The 27,509-nt window shown below is 50.2% G+C and overlaps 1 protein-coding gene across 1 annotated transcript in view; it reads left to right on the top strand.

Moving 5' to 3' along the window:
* The window catches only part of SIGLEC15 (sialic acid binding Ig like lectin 15), a 163,153-nt gene extending 135,964 nt beyond the window's left edge, over nt 1-27,189 (top strand). Inside the window, exon 5 of the mRNA XM_069234958.1 lies at nt 26,008-27,189. Coding sequence (XP_069091059.1) covers nt 26,008-26,059 — 52 coding nt within the window. The 3' untranslated portion in view covers nt 26,060-27,189. The remainder of the gene's footprint in view (nt 1-26,007) is intronic.
* Nucleotides 27,190-27,509: the final 320 nt, after the last annotated feature.

A 27,509-nucleotide genomic window follows, 5' to 3' on the forward strand; every position in this document is an offset into this window, starting at 1 on the left:
GGGCCTGCAGCACTGATTGTGCCACCCACTCACGTAGACCCTTAACCTTGTCTCAGGCCTGCCATTGCAAGTTTCACTGCCAATGCGACTTGGCATTTAAAAGTACTTGCCAAGCCCAAAACACCCCTTTTTCTACATATAAGACACCCCTAACGGATGCCCTAGGTAACCCATAGATGCAAAAAGAACAGATGATGGACGGAATGCAGAGCAAATCAAACATTCACCCCCAGTCACAAAGATCTGGGTTTAATCCATCGTTTTTTTGCTCACCACGCCACCCCAGGTTGGACCCAGTCATATGCAAATCAGTCTTGACCCTGTTCATCATGGGAACAATCCAGCCCGAACTGCCAAGCCAGGTCCACCCTGGACCGGAAACAAGCATCCTAGGACCGGTTTCATCAGCTAGGCTACCTTGAACCCAGTGGCACAGTGAGCATGGGACCCACGTCTGGGCATACCCTTCTCACTTGGGGCGACAAATGCAAAAAGAATAGATGATGGACGGAATGCAGAGCAAATCAAACATTCACCCCCAGTCACAAAGATCTGGGTTTAATCCATCGTTTTTTTGCTCGCCACGCCAACCCAGGTTAGACCCAGCCATATGCAAATCAGTCTTGAACCTGTTCCTCATGGGAACAGTCCAGCCTGAACTGCCAAGCCAGGTCCTCCCTGGACCAGAAACAAGCATCCTGTATATAAACAGGGCCTCTGCCCCTTCAAACTCAGACACTTCCTGGAGAAGAAACTTGTAACCAGAACCTGCATCCTGCCAAGAACTGCCTGGCTGCCCAAAGGACTCACCTGACTGCTTTCTGTGAAGGACTGCTGCCTTGCTGTTGCCCTGCTGCCTTGCTGCTCTCTGGCTGAGGTGAAGAAGTGCTCTCCCAGGGCTTGGAAAGAGCTTGCCTCCTGTTCCCTGAAGTATCAGGACCAAAAAGACTTCATCTCTTCAAGAAGGACTCCTTGTGCAGCGAAATTCGAACCACAGCCTGCTAGAAACGATGCACAGCCTGCACTGCAGTGAAAATGGCACACACAAAAGGTGACGCAGCCTGACTTTGCAACGAGAAGATCGACGCAGTACCAACGTAGCGACCGAAAATTCAACGCCCGGCCCACCGGATCAACGCGAAGCCGACTTCCAGAGAAGAATTGACGCAGCGCCTGCCGTGCAGTAGAAAATTTGACGCAACGCCCTCCAGATCAACGCAGCTCCTGTGACTTCATCCTGCCAGCGCAGGAAATCCACGCACCCTCCCCGGGGCGTCTGAAAACCCCACAACCTGAAGAGGATCCACAACAGTGAGCCGGAAATTGACGCACAGCCGTCCCTGCATGAAAACTAAATGACGCATCACCGTGTATGGCCCGCGAAATCCATGCACACCCCTTTGTTTCCACGCATCTCCTCCTCTGTGGTTCTTTGCAGAGATTTTTAACACGAACTAGGTACTTTGTGCTTGAAAGAGAATTTGTTTGCTTCTTAAAGACTTAAGACACTTTATATCACTTTTCGGTAACATCTCTACATGCACTTATTACATCTTTGATTGTTTTGACCTGCATTTATCCAGATAAATATTATATATTTTTCTAAACGCTGTGGGGTTTATTTTTGTGGTAATATATGGTGGTAATGTATGATTTATTGCACAAATACTTTACACATTGCCTTCTAAGTTAAGCTTGACTGCTCAGTGCCAAGCTACCAGAGAGTGGGCACAGGATAATTTCGATTGTGTGTGACTTACCCTGACTAGAGTGCGGGTCCTTGCTTGGACAGGGGGTAACCTGACTGCCAACCAAAGACCCCATTTCTTACATTGGTGATCAGCGGTGAGGATAGGACTTGTATTTGTGCAGTGACATACAGTAGCTAAGTATTTCACTACCTACCCACAGTTGAACGTCAACTTGATTTTTATCTTTTTCTGCAATTTCGTTTTTCCTGACACTTTTTTGACAAAAATCCTCACTCAACATGTGATGTCAACAGGAGATTTTGACCTGGCCCTGTTGGAGACATATACTGTCAAACAGCTGCAGGAATATGGGAGTACCCACCCAAGGTGCCTCCAGAAAGGAGGAATTTCAAATGGCCCAGAGGGCCTGGGCAGGAGCCCATTCAGAGGAGGTTAATGAGGAGAAGGAGCCAGAAGATGGCTCCCCAAAGGATTTTTTGCCATCAGTGGATGATGTTACCACTGCAATTGTGCCCCCTGACAAACCAGGGAGCAGTGTCTCTGATCAAGGCCTGACCGCAGAGGGAAGGAGAGAGAACAGAGAGTTTCAATTGCAGATGGCAAGGCTAAAAATGGAGGCTCAACAGGAGGAAAAGAGAGCAGAGAGACAAGCCAAGCAAGCTGAGGCTGAAAGAGCAGCCAAACAGATTGAAGCCGAGAGAGCTGACGCTGCAGCTGAGAGAGCCTTGGCTGAGAAACATTTTTTTGTTGGCTCATGAACCAAGTCTCAAGGAGCTAGAGATCAAGGCGAGATAGTCTGAGTCCAGCAGTGATGGTGGCAGCATACATGCAGGACCTGTTGGAGACAAAAAGGTTTGTCTACCAAAGAATGTGGTGCCAGGTTTTGTGGTGGGAGATGACATTGACAAGTGGCTGGCTGCCTATGAAGGTGCACTAAGGGCCCATGGGACCTCTAAGGAGCACTGGGGGGTGGCCTTGTGGTTTTATGTACCAGCAGTGGGGAGAGACACACTTCTTACACTAGCTCCACAGAATAGAAATGACTACTCACACATGAAAGCCGCTTCACTGGCCAAGTTTGGGTTGACCCCTGAGAAATACCGTCAGAGGTTCAGGGACAGCACCAAACTTTCAACACAGACTTGGGGAGATTGTAATGATTTCTCCAATAAGACACTGAATGGATGGGTGCAGGGCAGCAAAGCAGATGATTACAAATGGTTATATGACTTGATTCTGAGAGAGCATATGCTCAGTATTTCTTTTACAGAGTTGCTCCAGCACTTAGTAGATAGCAAGCTGACTGATCCCAGGAAGCTTGCTGAGGAGGCGGATCTCTGGGTTAGCACCAGAGTGTCCAAGAAGGCATCTGGGGGGGGACACCCACAAAGGGGGTCAGGGTTCCTAACAGAAGAAAGACGGGGGAGAAAAACGTAAAGATAAGGAGTTCTCTAAAAGTCCCCAAAATAATTCCCAAGGTGGGGGTGGTAACCATTCCTCTTTTAGATTTGGGAAGAAACCAGGGTTCTTTGACACAAAGTTAGGGAAGTTTATCTCCAAATGCTTAGAGTGCTACCAGCATGGACACCGACTCCCAGTGTTCCAAGAGAGCACAATCCACCACTGGACAGTCACCTGGGTTGGCTAGTGTAGCGCTCGGGGGGGAGACAGTCCCAGTTAGCTTTGGGGGGCAGACAGAGGTATCCCTAGTGTCCCTGGGAGATAGAGAGATGGTGCCTAAAGCTCACATGCCTGCAAATACTTCAAAGTATAGGCAGTGGGTCACCATTAATGAGCAAAGGATGAAGGCTCAGCGTGACACAGAAGCCAATATGACTACTGTCAAGAGTCAGCTGGTGTCATCAGAGCAGATAGTCCCTAATACATTCCACCAGGTCATAGTCGCTGACAATCGAGAGAGTCATTTCCGGTGGCTCTGGTTCCCTTTGAGTGGGGGGAGGTCTCTGGTACTTTGAAAGTAGCTGGTGTTGAGGAGTTCCTTCAGTACCCCTACAATGGTGCCCAGGGTGGAACCAGTAGTCCTGCCATGCCTGTTAGGCAATGATCTTGAGCAAGCTACTGTGTCTACACTGTTCCAACAAGACCACAGGGCAATCCTAATGTTAGAAGCAAATGCCCTCACACATCCAATTGGATATCATGCTTCATCATAGGGCCTGCTCCTCGTCAGACCGGCGCTGCAATGTCAGCTGGGCACCCCATACAGGGGGCTCCTTGCCAGAGATCTTTTCTCAATATTACTGTGCCGTAGTAAGAGATATAGAAAACAGTGCCAAACTAACGGCACACAAAGAATAGGAGAGCTAAAGACATAAATCTAAAATTGGCTCAAAACCTAGCACATCACCATCATTTTATTGATCAAGGAAGGGTCTTGGCCAAGGTTAAAACATAGAGGAGAGAGGGGAATGAGATAATGCTCATTCACTCTCTAAATCACACTAAAGAAGGAGGGGAGGGAGCACATGGGCGAAATGCATCCACAGGATATCATCATTTAACCTATGGACGTGTGTCCCCAATTTAAACACCCATTGTTGCTCTTTCTCAAAAAGTGACCTCGAATCACTACTTATGTACTTGGGGGAGTCCAAGACTACCCACCACATGTCATCAGAATTATGGTTTAATTCCAAGAAGTGGACACTTAGTTTAGTAGTGGCACAACCGCATATGATGTTACTGTGGTGTTCGTTAACCCTCATTTTAACCGCTCTGGTAGTCATACCTATGTAGTGTAAGCCAGAGGGACATGTGATCATATAAATACAATTGTGAGTGTTGCATTTGGTGTGTTTAACAAGTCGCCATGTATCTATGGGTTCCAGGTCAAGAGAGTTAAGACGTGTGGTAAGGGGGCAAACATTGCAGTTGCCACATGGAAAATGTCCAGAAACAGGGGGAAGCTCCCAGAGTGTCGTTTGTTTTGAGTCCACATGCTTCAATGGTGGTCGGGTATGTACCACCATATCTTTAATATTAGTTGTCCTCTTAAAAGCAAACAGGGGTCTTGGAATACATTCCCCTCCGCTCACTAGGATGGACCATCTCTTATTGATCAATTTCTTTATGGTTTTAGACAGTGGAGTGTATGTGGAAACACAGGTCAAGCGTGTGTCAGGTTCCTTGGGAGTTGTAGTAGTGCGTCTCTATTGTTCTTCCTAGCCGTTTGCGGGCAGTATTCACTACTTGACAAGGATAGTGTCGTTCATGCAATTTAGTCTGAAGATCACTAGCTTGGGTCTCGAATGACTGGGCGTTTGCTACAATTGCGACGTAGTCGCAAAAACTGTCCATAAGGTAAATTGTCACGTAACGCTTTAGGATGATGACTCTCATAGAGCAGCAAGCTGTTACGATCTGTGGTTTTAGGATAGGTGCATGATTTCAATTTTCCCTTATCAATACTGATCATCAGATCCAAAAAGGGGTTTGGGTGGAAGAGACAGAGGAAGTGAATTTCAAAAAGGGATCAAGGCTATTAACCCACATAGTGAAGGAATCTACATCTGTGTTCTCACAGAAAGGATTGGTGGAGGACATTATGTATCATTTTTCAAAATCATACATGTACAAACAGGCCAAACTAGGGGCAAAGGTACTTCCCATCGAAGTACCACGTATCTGATGGAAAAATAGATCCTTAAATTGAAAACATAGCCTCCTGGGGTATATTGGTATATAAGGCTTCAACGTCAAGTGTTATGAGTGCATGGATTTCCACTGTGGAATTGATAGTTTCAATCAAATTCAAGATGTCTTTTGTGTCTTTGAGGTAACTCGTGGATTTCCTAACTAAGGGCTGCAAAAAATGATCACAGAAAGTGGACAGGGGCTCTAAAACAGATCCTATACCTGAGACTACAAGGCATCCTGGTGGTGGCACTCTCCCCTTGTGTATCTTAGGGAGACAATAAAAGTACGGGACACCTGGGTGGACAGTATCCAAAAACTCAGCCTCTCTTTGGGAAATCCACAAGTTGCTGAGAGCCTCCTCAATTATGCTCTGTATCTGGATCTGTAATCTCTCTGTGGGATCTCTTGCGATGAAGCCATAATAAGTGGAGTCACTAAGGAGGCGAATACATTCCTCTCTGTAATCATTTGAATTCATCACAACTATAGCCTCACCCTTATCTGCTGGCTTTAACACTATAGTCTGATCAGCTGCCAAGACATTCAACGCATTCCTCTCTCTAGTCGGAATGTTAACAAAGGTGTGTTTGGGTCGTAATTTATTAAGATCAGACATCACTGCTTTTTCGAATGCGAGTACTTCAGAATCCATAGCTAATGAGGGCGGAACAAAGGAAGATGTTTTTTTCAGTCCAGAGTCCTCCTTATGGGGGTCATCAGGTTTTTGAAGAAAAATCTTAACCAAATCTTTCTGAAAAATTTTTTAAAAGTTCACTGTTGAGGCGAAAAAAGTATTCATTGGGAGTAGGCACGAAATCTAGGCCTCTATTGAGGGCATTAGTTTCGTCAGGAGAGAGAAGTCTAGTGGATAAATTGACCACTAGATTCTCACTGGCTGGTTTTTTCCCTGGCTCCAGGTCACCATCTAGGGTTCTTCATTGGCCCAATGTACGTTTCTGCCTCTTCCTCTCCGTCTGCCTCTTCCTCTGCCCCAGCCGTGGCCTAAAAAAGGCATGTAAGGCATCATAGGGCGAGGCTGATAAAAAAGGTATGGCGGTTGCCATGCTATAGGTTGATTAACAGGGAACTGTGCAAAATTGAAGTATGGTTGTGGCATATTATCAGCAATGCTCCAACCATCAGAGGAAGAACTGCTACTATAGTTGCGCAACTTCTTAAAAGAAGAAGCCGACTCATCTGAGGAACGTGACTGGGTGTCAGCCTCAAAATCTTCCTTGATATACGGATAAACCTTTTCTCTGCTAAACTTATTAATATCCTTCTGTAGTTTGGTAATCTTCTGTTGAGTCAAGAATTATTTTTTTTCATTTAATTCGGAATTAATTTCTGCTAGGCGACTCTAAAATGCGGACAATGAAACAGTTGTTCTTAGTGTGCTTTCTACCAGGTTAATCTGGATAGTTATGGAACCAGCTAACCGTTTGGATGTGTTAATTAAAAGGACTAGCCAGTCCCTCTAACACTTCCAGGCAATCTGAGCCAAATCCTTACTGAATATCAACTCTTGTAAGAACATTCTAGGCATATTGGATACAAGTAAACCATTCGGGACGATGTTGGCTCTAAGATATTCCGTCATAATAGTGCCATGCATAATGGTTTTAATGAGATCCCGTTTCAAGGTAGACAGTTTATCCCAGTCTTCCTTGAGTCTCCCTGAGGGGCCAGATCCATCACTACCAAGAATGGAAGAAGTCTGTAAAATAGCAGACACCATGTCGTCATCAAAACTTAGACCCTGGAAGTCATCCATCTCAGGGATCCAAGAATCTGTAAACACTAGGAGAGTAAGGTCCCACAGCTAAGCTGCTGTGCTAATTATACTACAAAAAGAGGGGCAGGGACATTAATGGTCTAGTGTACAGCCTCCCAAATATAATTCAAGCTAATGTGAATACACTGTTCCAACAAGACCACAGGGCAATCCTAATGCTAGAAGCAAATGCCCTCACACATCCAATTGGATATCATGCTTCATCATAGGGCCTGCTCCTCGTCAGACCGGCGCTGCAATGTCAGCTGGGCACCCCATACAGGGGGCTCTTTGCCAGAGATCTTTTCTCAATATTACTGGGCCGTGGTAAGAGATATAGAAAACAGTGCCAACCTAACGCACACAAAGAATAGGAGAGCTAAAGACATAAACCTAAAATTGGCTCAAAACCTAGCACATCACCATAATTTTATTGATCAAGGAAGGGTCTTGGCCAAGGTTAAAACATAGAGGAGAGAGGGGAATGAGATAATGCTCATTCACTCTCTAAATCACACTATAGAAGGAGGGGAGGGAGCTGCACTACCCCCCTGTTGAATGGGTCAACATGTTTCGCGTCTCAGTACTACCTGAACTTGCTGGCTGGCAAGTAGAGAGTGGGCCAACCAGGGCAGAATTCTACAAGGCGCAGAAGGAATGCCCCACCCTTGAGGGTCTGAGGCAACAGGCCACATCCCAAGCAGCAGGTGACGCCTCTGGCACTCACCATATTTACTGGGAGAATGATCTCCTTTACAGTGAGCCTAAGGTTACAGATCCTGGGGCAGCACATGTGCTGGTGGTCCGCCAGTGTTATCGGGTCTTCCTACTGGGTCTGGCGGAAGACATTCCCCTGGCAGGACATCTGGGCCAAGACAAGACCTTTAGCAGGCTTGTCACCCACTTCCATTGGCCCAGAATGAGGGTAGCCTCAGATAATTTCTGCAGAGCTTGCCCCACCTGCCACGCTAGTGGGAAGACAGGGAAAAAGCTTAAGGCTCCCCTGATCCCACTCCCTGTCATTGGCACCCCCATTGAAAGGGTGGGCATCAACATTGTTGGAACCTTGGACCCCAAAACTGCCTTGGGCAAACAGGTTTATCCTGGTTTTGGTGGACCATGCTACCCGCTATCCGGAGGCAATTCCTCTGAGAACAGTGGCTGCACCGGTGGTGACCAGAGCCCTGCTGGGAATATTCACCTGTGTGGTATTCCCTAAGGAAGTTGTGTCTGACAGGGGCACAAACTTCATGTCTGCGTACATGAAGTCCATGTGGGATGACCTACCGATTTACCACCCCTTACCATCTTCAATCCAATGGGCTTGTTGAGAGATTCAACAAGACCCTTAAAGGCATGATTAATGGCCTGACTGAAGCCATGAGGCGTAAGTGGGACGTCCTCTTACCATGCCTGCTGTTTGCTTACAGGGATGTGCCCCAGAAGGGGATGGGGTTCAGCCCCTTTGAACTTCTCTATGGTCACCCTGTCAGGGGACCACTGAGCATAGTTAAAGAGGGCTGGGAGGAAGCTCCCAAGACACCTCACCAGGATGTAGTCAGCTACATGCTGGCTCTCCACAACCAAACCAAACGCTTCTGGAAGCAGGTCAAAAGTAACCTTGAGGCCAGACAAGAGGGGATGAAGGAGTGGTATGACCAGAAGACCACTCTGGGTCTGAGTTCTCACCTGGAGACAAGGTTTGGGTGATGGAGCCAGTAGAGCCTAGGGCTCTCCAGGAGCGCTAGACTGGCCCATTTGAGATTAAGGAGCTTAAGGGAGAGGCCACTTACCTAGTTGACCTCAGGACCCCTAGGCACCCCCTAAGGGTCCGCGACCACAACAGACTCAAACCTCACTTTGAGAGGTCTTAGGACAGTATGCTCCTGGTCACAGATGAGGGCATGTGTAGGAAGTTGTCTCTGTATATACTATTTCAAAGTAAGAAATAGTGTGCACAGAGTCCAAGGGTTCCCCTTAGAGGTAAGATAGTGGCAAAATTAGATAATTCTAATGCTCTCTTTTTTGGTAGCGTGGTCGAGCAGTAGGCTTATCAGAGGGTAGTGTTAAGCATTTGTTGTACACACACAGGCAATATATGAGGAACACACACTCAAAGACTTACTCCAGGCCAATAGGTTTTTATATAGAAAAATACCTTTTCTTAGTTTATTTTAAGAACCATAGGATCAAGATTTACAGTAAACACTTTTAATGTAGGGTACTTCACTTAGATACTTTAGGAACTTTGAATAGAAGCAATACCATATACAGTCTTTGTAAAAGTGGCAATAAGCTATTTTCAAAGTGGACACAGTGCAAAAATCAACAGTTCCTGCGGGAGGTAAGTAAAGGTTAGATTAGGAGGTAAGTAAAACACTTACAAGTCTCAGTTCTGGGGCAAAGGCAGCCCACCGTTGGCAACCCCAAAGTTACCACACCAGCAGCTCAGAGCCGGTCAGGTGCAGAGGTCAAAGAGGTGCCAAAAACACATAGGCGCCTATGGAGAACAGGGGTGCTTCGGTTCCAGTCTGGCAGCAGGTAAGTACCTGCGTCCTCGGGGGGCAGACCAGGGGGGTTTTGTAGAGTACTGGGGGGGGACACAAGTAGGCACACAAAACACACCCTCAGTGGCACAGGGGCGGCCGGGTGTGGTGTGCAAAGCAGGCGTCGGGTTTTAGGTAGGAAACAATGAAGGGATCTGGGGGTCACTCTAGCCGTGCAGGCAGGAACGGGGAGCTTCTCAGTACAGCCACCACCTGAGCTAGGCAGCGGGTCGCCTGGGGGTCACTCCTGCATCGAAGTTCGGTTCCTTCAGGTCCTGGGGGCTGCGGGTGCAGTGTTGGTTCCAGCCGTCGGGTCCCTTGTTACACGCAGTCGCAGTCAGGGGGAGCCTCTGGATTCTCTCTGCAGGCATCGCTGTGGGGAATCAGGGGGGTCGTCTCTGGTTACTCACGGGCTCGCAGTCGCCGGGGAGTCCTCCCTGAGGTGTTTGTTCTCTGGATCTCGAGCCGGCAGGAAACGTGCAGTCTTTGAAAGTTGCTTCTTTGTTGCAAAGAAGTAGCTGGTTTTGAACAGGGCCACTGTTCACAGGAGTTTCTTGGTCCTTTAGTCCAGGGCAGTCCTCTGAGGCTTCTGAAGTCGCTGATCACTGTTGAATGCGTCACTGGAGCAGGTTTACGAAGTTGGAGACAGGCTGGTATGGCTGGGGCCAAAGCAGTTGTCGTCTTCTTCCTTCTCTGCAGGCTTGTAGGTCAGCAGTCCTTCTTCTTTCTTCAGGTTGCATGGATCTGATTTCCTGGGATCTGGGAGGCCCTAAATACTGAATTTAGGGGGGTGTTTAGGTCTGGGAGGGCAGTAGCCAATGGCTACTGTCCTTGAGGGTGGCTACACCCTCTTTGTGTCTCCTCCCTGTGGGGAGGGGGGCATATCCCTAATCCTATTGGGGGGATCCTCCAAACTTAAGATGGAGGATTTCTCAAGGCAGGGGTCACCTCAGCTCAGGACACCTTAGGGGCTGTCCTAACTGGTGGGTGACTCCTCCTTGTTTTTCTCATTATCTCCTCCAGCCTTGCCACCAAAAGTGGGGGCAGTGGCCGGAGGGGTGGGCATCTCCACTAGCTGGGATGCCCTGGGGCGCTGTAACAAAAGGGGTGTGCCTATGAGGCTCACCGCCAGGAGTTACAGTTCCTCCAGGGGGAGGTGAGAAGCACCTCCACCCAGTACAGGCTTTGTTCCTGGCTACAGAGTGACAAAGGCACTCTCCCCATGTGGCCAGCAACATGTCTGGTGTGTGGCAGGCTGGCAGAAACTGGTCAGCCTACACTAGAAGTCGGATTGGTATTCAGGGGGCATCTCTAAGATGCCCTCTGGTTGTATGTTACAATAAATTGCACACTGGCATCAGTGTGCATTTATGTGCTGAGACGTTTGATACCAAACTTCCCAGTTTTCAGTGTAGCCATTATGGAACTGTGGAGTTCATGTTTGACAAACTCCCAGACCATATTCTCTTATGGCTACCCTGCACTTACAATGTCTAAGGTTTTGCTTAGACACTGTAGGGGCATAGTGCTCATGAACATATGCCCTCACCTGTGGTATAGTGCACCCTGCCTTAGGGCTGTAAGGCCTGCTAGAGGGGTGACTTACCTATGCCACAGGCAGAGTGAGGTTGGCATGGCACTCTGAGGGGAGTGCCATGTTGACTTAGTCATTTTCCCCCCACCAGCACACACAAGCTGTGAGGCAGTGTGCATGTGCTGTGTGAGGGGTCCCCAGGGTGGCATAAGACATGCTGCAGCCCTTAGAGACCTTCCCTGGCATCAGGGCTCCTGGTACCAGGGGTACCAGTTACAAGGGACTTACCTGAGTGCCAGGGTTGTGCCAATTGTGGAGACAAATGTACAGTTTAGGGAAAGAACACTGGTGCTGGGGCTTGGTTAGCAGGGTCCCAGCACACTTTCAAATCATAATTTAGCATCAGCAAAGGCAAAAAGTTAGGGGGTAACCATGCCAAGGAGGCATTTCCTTAAAGAATGGAAGAGGAGAGTGAACCTCTCCCTGACCTCCTCTCTGCCAAAGAAGGTGATGGGTCAGTGAAGGGTGTCATTCTCTCTGACTCCCTGACTCTAAACCAGAGAGGAGACTGCTATGAGCTGTTAGAGCAGTTCTCCTCCCTGTTTTCCCGTACTCCTGGACTTACCAATCTATGGGGGTTATTCCAACTTTGGAGGAGGTGTTAATCCGTCCCAAAAGTGACGGAAAAGTGACGGATTTACCACCAGCCGTATTACGAGTCCATTATATCCTATGGAACTCGTAATACGGCTGGTGGTATATCCGTCACTTTACCGTCACTTTTGGGACGGATTAACACTCCTCCAAAGTTGTAATAACCCCCTATGTGTCCATGACATTGACGAGGGAGACAGTCCCCCTGTGAAGAACAACATTTACAGGTTGTCGGATATGGTAAAGGCCAGCATCAAGGAGGAGGTCTCCAAAATGTTGACCTTAGGGGTTATTGAGAAATCCAGTAGTCCCTGGGCCAGCTCTGTGGTGCTGGTTTCTAAGGCTGCTGCCCCCGGTACGAAGTCAGAAATCCGATTCTGTGTGGACTACTGGGGTCTCAACTCAGTCACACGGACTGACGCTCACCCCATCCCCCAAGCTAATGAGCTGGTTGACAGACCTGAGTACATTTGATCTTACATCAGTGTACTGCCAGATCGCCCTGACTGAGGGGGCTAAAGAGAGATCTGCATTTTCCACACCTGATGGCCATTACCAGTTCCGGGTGATGCCCTTTGGGTTGAAAAATGCCCCCGCTACCTTCCAACGGTTGGTTAACGGGGTCCTAGCTGGCAAGGATGCCTACTGCGCAGCCTACCTAGATGACATAGCTGTCCATAGTTCCAGCTGGGAGGAACACCTGCTCCACCTCAAGGAGGTGCTTCAGGCCCTGGAACAGGCAGGCCTGACCATCAAGGTTAGTAAGTGCCAGATTGGGCAGGGTTCCATGGTGTACTTGGGACACCTAGTAGGTGGTGCCAAGGTGCAGCCACTCCAGGCCAAGATTGAAACGATCAAGGCCTGGCAACCACCTAGAACACAGACTGAAGTAAGAGCCTTTTTAGGCCTCACTGGATACTACCGCAGATTTGTTAAGGGCTATGGTACCATTGTGTCACCCTTGACAGAACTTACTTCCAAAAAGCAACCTAGGTTGGTGCATTGGACAGAGGCTTGTCAGAAAGCCTTTGATTCTCTGAAGTAAGCCATGTGCACGGCCCCCGCGCTCAAGGCCCCTGACTACTCCCAGGAATTTATTGTGCAGACAGACGCTTCAGAGCATGGCATAGGGGCTGTTCTAGCACAGCTAAATGAGGAGGGCTCAGACCAACCAGTAGTCTTTATTAGCAGAAGACTATTACCAAGGGAACAGAGGTGGAGTGCTATTGAGAGAGAAGCATTTGCTGTAGTCTGGGCACTGAAGAAGCTGAGACCAAACCTGTTTGGGACTCACTTTCGGGTTCAGACAGACCACAGGCCCCTCAGATGGCTCATGCAGATGAGGGGTAAAAATCCTAAACTCTTGAGGTCGTCCATTTCCCTACAGGGAATGGACTTTACAGTGGAGCATCGCCCGGGGATTGACCACGCCAACGCTGATGGTTTCTCCAGATACTTCTGCCTTAGCGATGAGAGCTCCCAGGAGGTTGGGTAGCTCTCCCCACTTTCAGCTGGGGGGGACACATGTTAGACCTGACAGCCTTAGGGTGGTCACCCCTAACTTTTTGCCTGCCTCCCTCCACTTTTGAGATACTGTTTTTGCTGGTTTTTAGACTCTGAGCACTTTACCACTGCTAACCAGTGCTAAAGGGCATATGCTCTCTCCATTTAAACATGGTAGCATTGGATCTTACCCAATCAGACTATTTAATTTAATTATAAGTCCCTAGTAGAGTGCACTATGTGTGCCCAGGGCCTGTAGATTAAATGCTACTGGTGGGCCTGCAGCACTGATTGTGCAACCTACTGAAATAGCCCCTTAACCTTGTCTCAGGCCTGCCATTGCAAGGCCTGTATGTTTTACTGCAAATTCGACTTGGCATCTAAAAGTACTTTCCAATCCTAAAACTCCCCTTTTTCTACATATAAGACACCCCTAAGGTATGCCCTAGGTAACCCATAGGGCAGGGTGCTGTGTAGGCAAAAGGCAGGAAATGTACTTATGTAGTTTACATGTCCTGGTAGTGTAAAACTCCTAAATTTGTTTTTACACTGCTATGAGGCCTGCTCCCTTCATAGGCTAGCAGTGGGGCTGCCCTCATACATTGTTTGAGTGGTAGCTGCGGATCTGAAAGGAGTAGGAAGGTCATATCTAGTATGGCCAGAATGGTGATATAAAATCCTGCTCACTGGTGAAGCTGGATTTAATATTACTATTTTAGAAATGCCACTTATAGAAAGTGAGCATTTCTCTGCACTTAAATCTTTCTGTGCCTTGCAATCCATGTCTGGCTGGGTTTAGTTGACAGCTCCTCGTGCATTCACTCAGACACACCACAAACACAGGATACTCAGCCTCTCTTGCATACATCTGCATTTTGAATGGGTCTTCCTGGGCTGGGATGATGGAGGGTCTGCCTTCACACACAGGACTGCCACACCCCCTACTGGGACCCTGGCAGACAGGATTAAGCGGAAAGGGGACCTGGTGCACTTCTAAACCACTCTTTGAAGTCTCCCCCACTTCAAAGGCACATTTGGGTATATAAACAGGGCCTCTGCCCCTTCCAACTCAGACACTTCCTGGAGAAGAAACTTGTAACCAGAACCTGCATCCTGCCAAGAAGAACTGCCTGGCTGCCCAAAGGACTCACCTGACTGCTTTCTGTGAAGGACTGCTGCCTTGCTGCTCCCTGGCTGAGGTGAAGAAGTGCTCTCCAATAGCTTGGATAAAGCTTGCCTCCTGTTCCCTGAAGTCTCGGGATCAAAAAGACTTCATCTCTTCAAGAAGGACTCCTTGTGTGGCAAAATTCGACGGACAGCCTGCCAAATACAATGCACAGCCTGCACTGCAGTGAAAATTTCACCACACACCGAACTGGAACGATGGAGCCCGACTTTGCAACAAGAAGATCGACGCAGCGGCAGCGTAGCAACCGGAAATTCAATGCACGGTCCACTGGATCAACACACAGCTGACCCGGAATTACGCAGCCCGACTTCCAGAGAGGAATCAACGCAGCACCTGCCGCGCAGTAGAACATTTGTCACAACACCCACCGGATCGACGCAGCTCCTGTGACTTCATCCTGCCAGCACAGGAAATCCATGCACCGTCCCCGAGGTGTCTGAAAACCTTGCAACCCGAAGAGAATCCACGACCGAGCCCCGGAAATCGACACACAGCCTGCGTGAAAACTAAACGACGCATCACCATGTGCGGCCCGAGAAATCGACACGCAACCCTTTGTTTCCACGCATCTCCTCCTCTGCGGTTCTCTGCAAAGATGTTTCACGTGAACCAGGTACTTTTTGCTTGAAAGAGACTTTGTTTGCTTCTAAAAGACTTAAGACACTTTGGGGGTCATTCCAACCCTGGCGGTCGGTGATAAAGCGGCGGCCAACCGGCCAACAGGCAGGCGGTCCAAAAAATGGAATTCTGACCCTGGCGGGAACCGCCAACACAGCCCGCCACCTTAACACTCCGACCGCCACGGCGGGACACACAAACAGCGCGGCGGTCACCGCCAACAGGCAGGCGGCAGACAATGTACCGCCCACACTATCACAACTCACCAATCCGCCACCTTTTCCGGGGCGGGAGCCCCGCTGATAAAAACACGGCGGAAACAGACTACGAACGGGAAAACGCTCACCTATACACACTCCACGAGGACGGAGAACAGCATGGAACCCGAATTAAACATCCTACCAGCTATTGTCTACCTGCTCATCTACCACGAGTACGAACGCCGGCGCAGACCACAACGGTGAGTACTGCACCTACGACACAGGGGAGGGGGGAGGAGGAAAGCTTACGGGCACACACATATGCGACCCCCCCCACCCCCCAACTATCTACACACCAATGCAGAGCACCAAGTCACAGTGACACCACCCAAACCCCCCGGAATAATGCAAAGACATAATTAAAGTGAGAAACAAAATTTAGGTATAAAAGAGGTTCTTTGAAGTCATGGTAAAATAGCAATATGAATTGTAAAAAATCAAGTAAGAACATTGCGAAACCGATAAACATAGGCAATAAGTCCTGCACAGTCACTTAAATTTCCACTGTCCGTGGGCCAAAGTGTATCAACACATGGGCAAAGCCCACACAGGAGACCTGAGTCCGTTGGAGAGAACACTGCTGGGGCATCATATGACAAAACTACAGGCACCTCAGGGGTAAGGGAAGGGGGGGCACCTCAGCCACATGAGTCCACGACGCCAGATCCACGAAGGGTCCACCATGCCCACTGTGCCATCCTGGGGAGTGCAAAGCCACAGTCTCACAAGTCTCTACAGTGGGTGGTCTGCCCACTGTGCCATCCTGGGGAGTGCAAAGCCACAGTCTCACAAGTCTCTACAGTGGGTGGTCTGCCCACTGTGCCATCCTGGGGAGTGCAGAGACACAGGCCATCAGGTGGATTACAGACTCCACAGGTAATGGAGGAGGCAGGGTGCCCCGAGTGCAGCGTGAACACTAGCTCGACACAGAACCGGCACTGTCAATGGGCCAGCGGTGCTTGACAGGAAGGGCCCAGCGGAGCGGTGCTTGAGACGGCGGGGCCCAGCGGAGCGGTGCTTGACAGGAAGGGCCCAGCGGAGCGGTGCTTGAGACGGCGGGGCCCCGCGGAGCGGTGCTTGAGGCGGCGGGGCCCAGCGGAGCGGTGCTTGAGACGGCGGGGCCCAGCGGTGCTTGAGACGGCGGGGCCCAGCGGAGCGGTGCTTGACAGGAAGGGCCCAGCGGAGCGGTGCTTGAGACGGCGGGGCTCAGCGGAGCGGTGCTTCACAGGAAGGGCCCAGCAGAGCGGTGCTTCAGACGGCGGGGCCCAGCGGAGCGGTGCTTGACAGGAAGGGCCCAGCGGAGCGGTGCTTGAGACGGCGGGGCCCAGCGGAGCGGTGCTTGGGACGGCGGGGCCCAGCGGAGCGGTGCCTTTCTGCACGGCGGGGCCCTCTTCAGCGGTGCCTTTCTGCACGGCGGGGCCCTCTTCAGCGGTGTCTTTCTGCACGGCGGGGCCCTCTTCAGCGGTGTCTTTCTGCACGGCGGGGCCCTCTTCAGCGGTGCCTTTCTGCACGGCGGGGCCCTCTTCAGCGGTGCCTTTCTGCACGGCGGGGCCCTCTTCAGCGGTACCTTTCTGCACGGCGGGGCCCTCTTCAGCGGTGCTTGTCCAGTCATTCAAGGGAGCCAGACCTGGCCAGGACTCCCTGCTTAGTCGCCCTCCGACCGTGCAGTTGCTGGACCCTTCTGTGACGGAGTCCTGGGCCCGTGGGTGTCCTCCCTCACACCCGGGATGGGGCTTGTGGGGCCCTCCTGGTCCGCGCCCCTGCTGGCTGACTTCTCCGCCCTGCTGCCCTTGCCCTCCTTCGATGAGGCTCTCTGGCCCTTGCCTCCCCTGGATGTTGTGGCAGGTGACGGCCCAGGACTTTGCTCCTTGGGGGCAGCCGTGTCAGTCTTCTCGCGGCGGCCCTTGATTTTAGGGGTCCTCTTTCCAGGTGGGGGGCTGGCTGTCCCCTTGCTGCTGGCCGATGTATCAGTGCTGGGAAAGGGTGGACTCCAAAACCCGTGCACAATGGTGACACTTGAAGCAGGGCTGGTGGTGGCTGAGGTGCTCTTGGGACTCTTAGCAGATGGAGGGGGTGGGTCAGGTGGGGCAAAGAGGTTAAGTTTGGAGAAGTAAAGTTTTTTAGGACCAATGTAAAGGGTAGGGGTAGTGGGTATGGGAGTGGAGGAAGAGGATGTGGTTGTAGGAGAGTCAGGTGTGCGGTGGTTGGCTGTTGGGTGGGTGGCTGCCTGTGTTTGTGTGTCTTGGAAGAGGGGGTGACAGACACAGTGGGAGAGGACACAGGGGACGTGTAAATGGCAGTGGGGGTGGTGACTGCACGTGTGCGGACTGTACTGGAGGGTGTGCTGGTGATGGAAGTACTGGCTGATGGTGGTGTGCATGCAGGTGTGAGTGGAGACGTCACAGGGAGGGAGGAGGGAGACGAGGAGGAGGGGGACACAGAGGTGGTAGTGACTGTTGGCATGTCTGCATCTGGGTGTTGCTTGGGTGAATGCTTGTGTGATCTGTGGTGCTTATGTCTGGATGAGCTGCCCTTGGGTGTTGAGGTGTGTGCAGGCTGGTCTGATGGTGTGGATGGGATAGGCTGAGGAACAGGAGACAGAGACAGGGTGGAGGCAGTTAGAAGAGGGAGGCTGGAAACAGGGACAATGGCTGCCGTCAGTGCTGAGGCCAGAGCATTGAACGATCGTTGATGGGCAGCCTGACCCGAATGAATGCCCTCCAGGTATGCATTGCTCCGATGCACCTCCCTCTCTACCCCCTGGATGGCATTCAAAAGGGTAGACTGCCCAACAATGATGGTCTGTAGGAGGTCAATGACCTCCTCACTGAGGGCAGCAGGGGTAACAGGGGCAGGGCCTGAGGTGCCTGGGGCGAAGGAGATGCCCGCCTTCTTGGGCGAGCAGGCACGGAGCGAAGGCTGAGGGGCTGCTGGGAGGGCAGAGCTGGTGCGCTGGGTGGCGGCTGTACCTGTAGAGGCGGGGGCCTGGATGTTGCCGCCACCGCTAGGGAGCTCCCTTCCGAGGACGTGTCGGTGTCGCTGGTGTCACCACGGGTCCCCGTTGTGGTGCTCCCCTCGCCCTCCGTATCACTGGTGACCTCGGTGTCTGTACCATGGCCCACCGGGGCCTTGTGAGTTGCAGCTCCCTCGTGCTCCGATGCCAATTCTCCTCCGCCTGATGATGCTAATGCACACATGCACAAGAAGATAAAGAAAAAGGGTGGGGGGAGAAATAAAAACAGGTTGAGTGCATGCATTGTCAACACCGTTGGCGGAGAGGACAGACACAGGAGCCTCATGCACTACGCCACGCAATCGGGGTACACTATTCAGTACTTGTGACTAGGCCAACAGGTCTCTGGACAACAAATGCGCACATGGGTGATGCTGGAGCATCGATTGCTGTACTTGGCACCCTACAGAGGTGGGGGGCGGGGGCACAGGGCCATGCCTAAAGGAGGGGACTACACTACAGAAAGCGCCCTGGCCTAATGTCACCCACAGCCCTCCTCCCCCACCCAGACGCCTCCACTGCGTGTAAAGATAGCAGAATGTGCTGGTACTCACCCCCTTGTGTCTGCTGTGATGTCCTCACGCGCCCATCCAAATCGGGGTAGGCCACCGCCAGGATCTGGGACATCAGGGGGGTCAAGGTACGACTGGCACCCCTCCTACGTTGGGAGGCCATCCCCAGCAGTGACTCGGCGGTCTTCCTGGTCCCGCGGCGGATGTCCTCCCACCTCTTTCGGCAGTGGGTGCCCCATCTGTTGTGGACCCCCAGGGCCTGGACTTCCTTGGCGATGGCACGCCAAATGTCGACTTCCTGATGGGCGCTGACCTATTTGACATGTACAGGGTGGGAAAGGAATTTTCATCATTTTTCTGCATGTTAGATGTGATTGCCCCCCCTCCCCAACCCTGCCATGTGGCACATGCTCTCATCTGTCGTGCCTTGCACTCCTCATTCGCTCCCCACCCCACCATCTTACATCCACCATACACAACCCAGGCATAGCCCATTCAACGTGCACCCAGTGTACTTACCTGTTGGTCTGGAGGACCGTAGAGTAGCGCATACTGGGGCAGGACCCCATCCACAAGTTTCTCCAACTCTTCTGAAGTGAAGGCAGGGGCCCTTTCCCCAGTCGCAGCAGCCATTGTCTCTTCCAGACCGAGGTCACAGCAGCACTTGCAGTATAGGTCCTCTCCTGTGGATGGTCAGGTCTCAAGTGGTTAAGCAGATAGAAAATGGCGGTCACGCCCGCGGCGGTGCGTACCGCCGCGGTGCGTACCGCGACCGCCAGCGCACATCGTCATTGGCTCCTGAGACCCATAGGGTTCAATGTTAACCAATGCGCCTTCGCACTGCGGTCTTCGACCGCCTACCGCCACGGTGTGCCACGCCAGCGCGTTGACCTCATATCCCACTGTCACACTTCTCAGGTCAGGCAGCCGCCATTACAAGGGCCCACATGGCTTAATTGCTACTTCGTCACACAGGCCTAGGCCTTGCATTGCCACTCATACAAGCCTTTCAATGCATAGCGATTCGTGTACTGTGCAAGCTGGGTGAACGTACCTGTGGGTTGCTTGACTCTGTGCTCCATGTTGTCCTTCCTAGGCACCGTCCGCTGGGACTTGCGAGGAGAAGGATGAATCCTCCCGCTACCGACCGCTGGTACCGACCGCTGGTGGACCTGTCGACAATGGAAGAACGACATATTATACTTCGATACCGACTTGACCGAGCCACTATACATGAACTGTGTGCCCAGCTGGAGCCTGACCTGATGTCCCCCATCCGCCAACTCACAGGGATTCCCCTCTGGTGCAGGTTCTGTCAGTACTCCATTTTTTGGCAAGTGGGTCTTTTCAGACAACAGTGGCCATGTCATCAGGGATGTCTCAGCCTATGTTTTCTAAGGTTTTGTCCAGAGTGTTGTCTGCCCTGATGAAATACATGTGGAGATACATTGTTTTCCCTGAGGAGGGTGATTTGGCCACTGTGAAGGGTGATTTCTATGCCCTTGGACATATCCCCAACATCATTGGTGCCATTGATGGGACCCATGTGGCTTTAGTACCCCCAAAAGATGATGAGCAGGTGTACAGAAATCGAAAAAATTACCATTCGATGAATGTCCAGGTGGTCTGTTTGGCTGACCAGTACATCTCCCATCTAAATGCCAAGTTCCCTGGATCAGTGCATGACGCGTATGTCATGCGAAATAGCAGCATCCCTTATGTGATGGAACAGCTACAGAGACACCGTGTGTGGCTAATAGGTGACTCTGGTTACCCCAACCTGCCTTGGCTATTGACCCCAGTGAGGAATCCCCGGACCAGGGCAGAGGAACGCTACAATGAGGCACATGGGCGAACTAGGAGGATTATAGAACGGACCTTCGGGGTCCTGAAGGCCAGGTTTAGGTGCCTGCATATGACAGGTGGATCCCTAATGTACTCACCAAAGAAGGTGTGTCATATCATCGTGGCCTGCTGTATGCTTCACAATCTTGCATTGCGACGCCAGGTGCCTTTCCTGCAGGAGGATGGTCCAGATGGTGGTGTTGTAGCAGCTGTGGAGCCTGTGGAGAGTGAAGAGGAGGAAGACGACGGGGACGACACGGACAACAGGGACACAGTTATACAACAGTATTTTCAGTAGCACACAGGTAAGAATCACCCACGCCTTTTTACATTTACTTCTGCCCTCCTGCATCTCTACTTTCTGTGTTTCCCCCAGTTCCTTTTAATTGATTTTTGACTTTCCCTTCCCTTTTCAGAGCTGTATGACCCACAGCGTGACTGCTGCTTTGTTTGCCCATGGACTAATGCTTATAGACATTGGTATGTTGTCATCACAATGTGACTGAACATTATTGCACCGTTATGTGTAATACATTTGTAAAGAATACAAGCAGACTCCTGATTTTTGAAGTGCAATTGGTGATTTATTTTAAGTGCTGCATATGGGTCCATGATAGTAAAACGGTGATGGGTGGGGGTGGAGTAATGTCCATGGCAGAGTCCAGTTCTCAGTCGCACAGGTGCATTGTCCATATGCCTGTGGAAGGATGGAGCAGGGGCGGTTCAAGGTTGGACAGGGTGACAATGTGGGACAGTGGGATGACATCAGGGGGGATCTTATGCTGGCGGGGTTCTTGGCATCCTACTCTGTCTTCTTGTGTGATCTCAGGTTCCGCTTGCGGGGTGGTTGATCTTCAGCAGGAGGTGGGGTTCTGGTGGCCTGTCGTTGTGTAGGGGCCTCCTGTCCACTAGCGCCGGCCTAGGTGGTAGGCTGTTCGTGGTCCGGGCTAGTGACAGGGGCCCTTTGGGGTGCCACATGGTCCCGCAATGTGGTGACTATCTGGTTGAGGGCCAGGACAATGGTCCCCATTGCGGAACCTATGTTCCTGAGTTCGTCTCTGAACCCCATGTACCGTTCCTCCTGCTGTGCCTGGATCTCCTGGAACCTGGCCAGTAACGTCGCCATCGTCTCCTGGGAGTGGTGGTATGCTCCCATGATGGTGGTGAGGGCCTCTTGGAGAGTGGGTTCCCTGGGCCGGTCCACCCCCTCTCGCACTGCAGCCCTCCCAGTTCCCGTGTTTCCCCGGGCCTCTGTCCCCTGGACGGTGTGCCCACTACCACTGCCCCCAGGTCCCTGTTGTTGTTGGGGTGGTGGGTCAGCCTGGGTGCCCTGTAGTGGCGGACACACCGCTGATTGACGCGTCCTGGAGACAGAGGCATGGGCCCGCTGGGTGGGAGCTGTGCTGGTATTCCCAGAGGGGTTGGGTCTGCTGTGGCCTGTGTCTGTGTGTGGGGAACCGACTGTCCAGAGGTCCCCGATGGTCCGTACTGGTCATCAGGTTCTAGGTCGACAGAGCTGCTGTCATCACTGGGGGCCTGTTCTGGGGGCGGGATGGACAAATCTGGACCCTCCTGGCCGGTGTGTTGGCGTTCGGGCCCTGCAGGGGTAAAAGAGTATGGTTATTGCTTCTGTGTGTGCCATGGCGTGCGATTTGGGGGTGCCCTTGTCCCCCAGTGCTGGCATTCCCTTGTGGGAGGAGTTGTGAGGGTGGTTTGTGGGGGGGATGGGTATGTGCAGTGGTCATGCTTAGGTGATGGGTGTCCATGGTTTGTGTTGGCATTCAGGGATTGGTGTTGTGTTGGGTGGGTTGTGCTGGTGAGACATTGGCAGGGAGGATGTGTGCTGGGGGGGTGAGGGTGGGGGTGTGGGTTGGCATGCTGGTGGTTGGGGGGGGTAAGGTAGTTGAGATTAGACTTACCGGAGTCCATTCCTCCGCCTACTCCAGCGAGGCCCTCAGGATGCAGGATGTTCAAGACCTCTTGCTCCCATGCTGTGAATTCGGGTGGAGTGGGTGGGGGTCCGCCGCCAGTCTTCTGCACAGCGATGTTGTGTCTTGACACCATCGACCGCACCTTCCCCCGTAGGTCGTTCCAGCGCTTTCGGATGTCTTCCCGGTTTCTGGGATGCTGTCCCACAGTGTTGACCCTGTCGACGATCCTTTGCCATAGCTCCGCCTTCCTGGCTATTGTGGTGTGCTGCACCTGTGTGCCGAATAGCTGGGGATCTACCCTAATTATTTCCTCCACCATGACCCTGAGTTCTTGGTCCGAGAACCTGGGGTGTCTTTGGGGTGCCATGGGGTGGTGTGGGGTGGTGTTTGTGGTGATGAGTGTGGTGTGTGTGGTGGTGTGTGGTGTTTTGTGCGTGGATGTAGTGTGGGTGATGATGTTGTGTTCCTGTGTGTGTTGGGGTTTTCGATAGCTGTGCTCTCTCTCTCGCCTTCTCTCCGAATTTCTAGTAGTGGGGGTTTGTGGGTGATGTGGGTGTGTGTTTTATAGTTGATTGGATGTGTGGGAGTGGTGTTTGTATGTGTATCAGGTGTGTGTATTTCAAATTGTCCAATGTGGCTGTGTTTTGGAGCTGGGTGTGTATTTTGACCACGGCGGTGTGTACGGCCAATGGAATACCGCGGTTGAAAGACCGCCGCGTGGATTTGTGGGTCGTATTGGCATGGGCGTGTTTGTGTTGGCGTGACGGTGGAGGTTTGGTCATCTCCAGTTTATCGCTGACCACTGATGAGGCGGCCTTCCGTGGATGTCGGGTTTTTGGCGGCTTGGCAGTTGTGGGTCAGAATGACGTGGCGGTTTACCGCAGCCGCGGCGGTAGAATGGCGGTCTTCTGACCGGCGGTAAGAGCCTTTTACCGCCGAGGTCAGAATGACCCCCTTTATATCACTTTTCAGTAATATCTCTACATTTACTTATTGCATCTTTGATCGTTTTGGCCTGCATTTATCCAGATTAATCTTATTATTTTTTCTAAACACTGTGTGGTGTATTTTTGTGGTGCTATATGGTGATATTATATGATTTATTGCACAAATACTTTACACATTGCCTTCTAAGTTAAGCCTGACTGCTCAGTGCCAAGCTACCAGAGGGTGGGCACAGGATAATTTGGATTGTGTATGACTTACCCTGACTAGAGTGATGGTCCTTGCTTGGACAGGGGGGTAACTTGACTGCCAACCAAATACCCCATTTCTAACAGTGATCATGAGTGTAAATTTAGAAAACTAAAGGATAAGATAGCAACAGCACTAGCATTCGAATAGTTTGATACCAAAGGCTGGTCGGTGATCATGGCTGATGCCACCAATGTATCTCTGCAAAAATGAGTTGAACGTTTAGACATGCCTGCTTATGATTTAAGGCTGTAATGGGGAGCTGAGGGAATATATTTCACAGTTGAAAAGGAGGCATTAGGTTTCTGGTGGGACCTAGAATATGTTTGCCAGTAGGTGTGGGTACAAAATGAATCAATACATAATAGAAAGGGCCGGTATCCCAATTAGGATATGGAGAAACCTTTGAGAGCCTAGGAAAAAGAATGCTTTTGATATTTCAAGTCCATTTGGTGTTTGCTGTTCTTCTCCATATTCATTAGCTGTCAAGTAATATTTTTCTCAATGGCCAAAGGTTAATTCGTCGGTCAAGTGACCACGTTTAAAATTAGTGCAGGATATCAGCCTTAACCCACGTTATTGTTATTTAGAGGAAATATTGAAAGCCATTATGCAACCACTTTCTGATTTGTTGAAATTCTTTTGGCTTCTCCTTTGCTAATATCAAACTTAATTTTTTCTATTATTGCTATATGCTTAAATTGGTCTACATTCTTCTATTTTCCTCCTAGTACTGTTTCCTTGTGAATCACCCTAAAGTTCCAGGAGGTTCAGGAATACTATGCACTAGTTAAATAAATAAAAATAGAAAGGTGATTATGAATACAGTGGTCATTCCGGAAGGCTGTTTCCCTAGGCGATTATCTACATTCTTAAAATTGAGTATGTAATTGAATTTGTGTGTATGGATCCTTAAATGTCTACTGGTTCTGTAGGTATGAGTACCTATATGCCTGCACTTGTGCATGCATCTGTAACTTGTGCACGGATGTGTGCATGTATTTTGTGTGTCTCTTGTGTGCATGCATAATATAAAAGCCAACCCTGTTGGTTTTCTTAATGTATATTTGGATATATTACTTTTTATACCACTACTGACTTCAAGAAATTCTTCACTACCACAACCAGTTTCCCTAATGTACACTGGGGAACCGAACGCAAAGAGAGAGGGTAAATTTAGGAATCTTTGTGAGGAATCCATTAGGGAGGAGGAGCCTCGCCCCCGGCAGAAACCTTTACAAGGAAACCATAATAAACAGTGTTTACTATAATTTCCTTGTTAAGGGGTGGGGCCACGGGGGTACAAGTGTGGGAGGGAGTGCACAGCACTCCTACTCAGAGCGCATGTATGTTTGGCCAGCCGTCTCGGGTCGGCCAAACACACATGCGCGGTAGGCTCTACAGGCTCCCAATATGCCTGGCCGGGCGCTCCCAGCCAATCCTGATGCTGCTCTGAGCAGCATCAGGATTGGCTGCAGGGCAGGCTGGGAGCCTGTGCCTGCAGCATGCTAAGGAGATAGAGGAGCGGCGGCAGAGCATGGCATTCAGGTAAGTTAATTATTATTATTATTTTTTTTAATTAATATTTCCTTCCCCTGCCGCCCCCCTGCTCCCCAGCATGCCGCCCGCCACTTTTAACGCCTGCGAGCTGCGACTGATATCAATGCCTGATCAAGAACACCGTAAGACATACATCATCAAGAGGAAGCCAAATTATGTACCCACCTGAGGTTTGATCTGGTTTATAAATGCCAACGGAGGTCAAACTGCACTAACCTCCTCCACGTATTCCCTTACTATACCCCCAAATATTATTTCTGAACACGAGACTTATAGCAGGATAACTGAGGAAAGATCACCAAGGGAAATGTGGCAACACTGTCAAATTATACTGTCTATGATATTGTATATCAATAAATCTAATGAAAACCTGTTTAAGGTTTGATAAAAAAAACATATCAGTATAGATCGTAAACATATTTTACATGCAAGGCATGAAATCTGTTTGCCATCTGTCAGCCATATTATTTGCTAACCATAAATTATCTATTTTGTCATCCTTTAGGCAACATGTGCAGGAATCCACATATGAAAACTTTGATGGCAGGAACCAATAAGAAATGAAGGTTAAATGTCATCTGTGATAAAGGAACTACACTTCTGCACGGAAGGAACCTATACTGCTGTCCAAATTGATGAATAGCCCATCTTGAATGGATGCTCTCTAAGCAATGTCAAATTACTTGAAGATGTCTATTACAGCAATAAGAAATTACCCAAAGGGGGGCTCAGCGAAAAACATGTTACTGCTGCAGTCTATTCAACCTGTTACTTTATTCCCAAGATCCATAAACTCCCACAGCTCACTCTGACACCAGATAGAGGATACCACCTCGTACACTAGATCTCTCACTACCACCCATTCTATCTTACACACATACACTGACAGTAACACTTTTTCTAGCACAATTTGCCAGTAGTTTGAGTGTTGGCAATTAAAATAGGCATAACCAGCTCCCGCACTTTATCCTCCCTGGGGGTGTTTGACCCAGCATTGTAGGGAGAATGTAAAGAAATATGGGTGATAAGTGCTTCCAGATTAACTTGTTCCGAAGTCCACACCCTGTGGTGGATGTATGTGGAGTGAGTGGGTGGCCTCTAGGGGCTTGCACCTCTAAGGGTCAATAGGATGGTATATCAAGTCAAAAAGACAAACATGAACTTTAAAAGGTGGCATCATTTTAACCTCTAGCTATGGGGGATGATGCAAGTGGTGAAAATTACAGTGGCGCCCAAATTCAAATATGTTTTTAGAATGATACCTTTACTGATCCCTATGGCCACTCCAAGACTAATAGATAATAGTATCGGAAGTTCATATGGGGAGGGGACAGACCTGATTGAAAGGTTCCAAGCTTCATGTGCTACAAAAATGGGAGGGCTGCGATTACCACACATGGACTACAACTGGGTAGCCCATTGTTAGAAATGGGGTCTTTGGTTGGCAGTCAGGTTACCCCCTGTCCAAGCAAGGACCCTCACTCTCGTCAGGGTAAGTCACACACAATCCAAATTATCCTGTGCCTACCTTCTGGTAGCTTGGCACAGAGCAGTCAGGCTTAACTTAGAAGACAATGTGTAAAGTATTTGTGCTATAAATCATGCAATAACACAGTATAACACCAAACAAATACACCACACAGTGTTTAGAAAAATATATATTATTTATCTGATAAGATGCAGGTCAAAACGATTAAATGTTGGGATATCACTGTAAAAGTGATATAAAGTGTCTTTAGTATTTTAAAAACAATAAATGTATTTTTCAAGCACAAAATACCTCGTTCGCGTTCAAAATCTCTGCAAAGAACTGCAGAGGAGGAGATGTGTGGAAAACAAGGGGATGTGTGTCAATATCTCGGGCCGCACACGGCGATGCGTCATTTAGTTTTCACGCAGGGACGGCTGTGCATCGATTTCCTGCGCTCGTCGTGGATCCTCTTCAGGTTGCGGGGTTTTTGGACGCCCCGGGGATGATGCGTGGATTTCTGGCGCTGACAGGATGAA

Source organism: Pleurodeles waltl, chromosome 1_1 (assembly GCF_031143425.1).
Source record: "Pleurodeles waltl isolate 20211129_DDA chromosome 1_1, aPleWal1.hap1.20221129, whole genome shotgun sequence".
Classification (NCBI taxonomy): Eukaryota; Metazoa; Chordata; class Amphibia; order Caudata; family Salamandridae; genus Pleurodeles; species Pleurodeles waltl.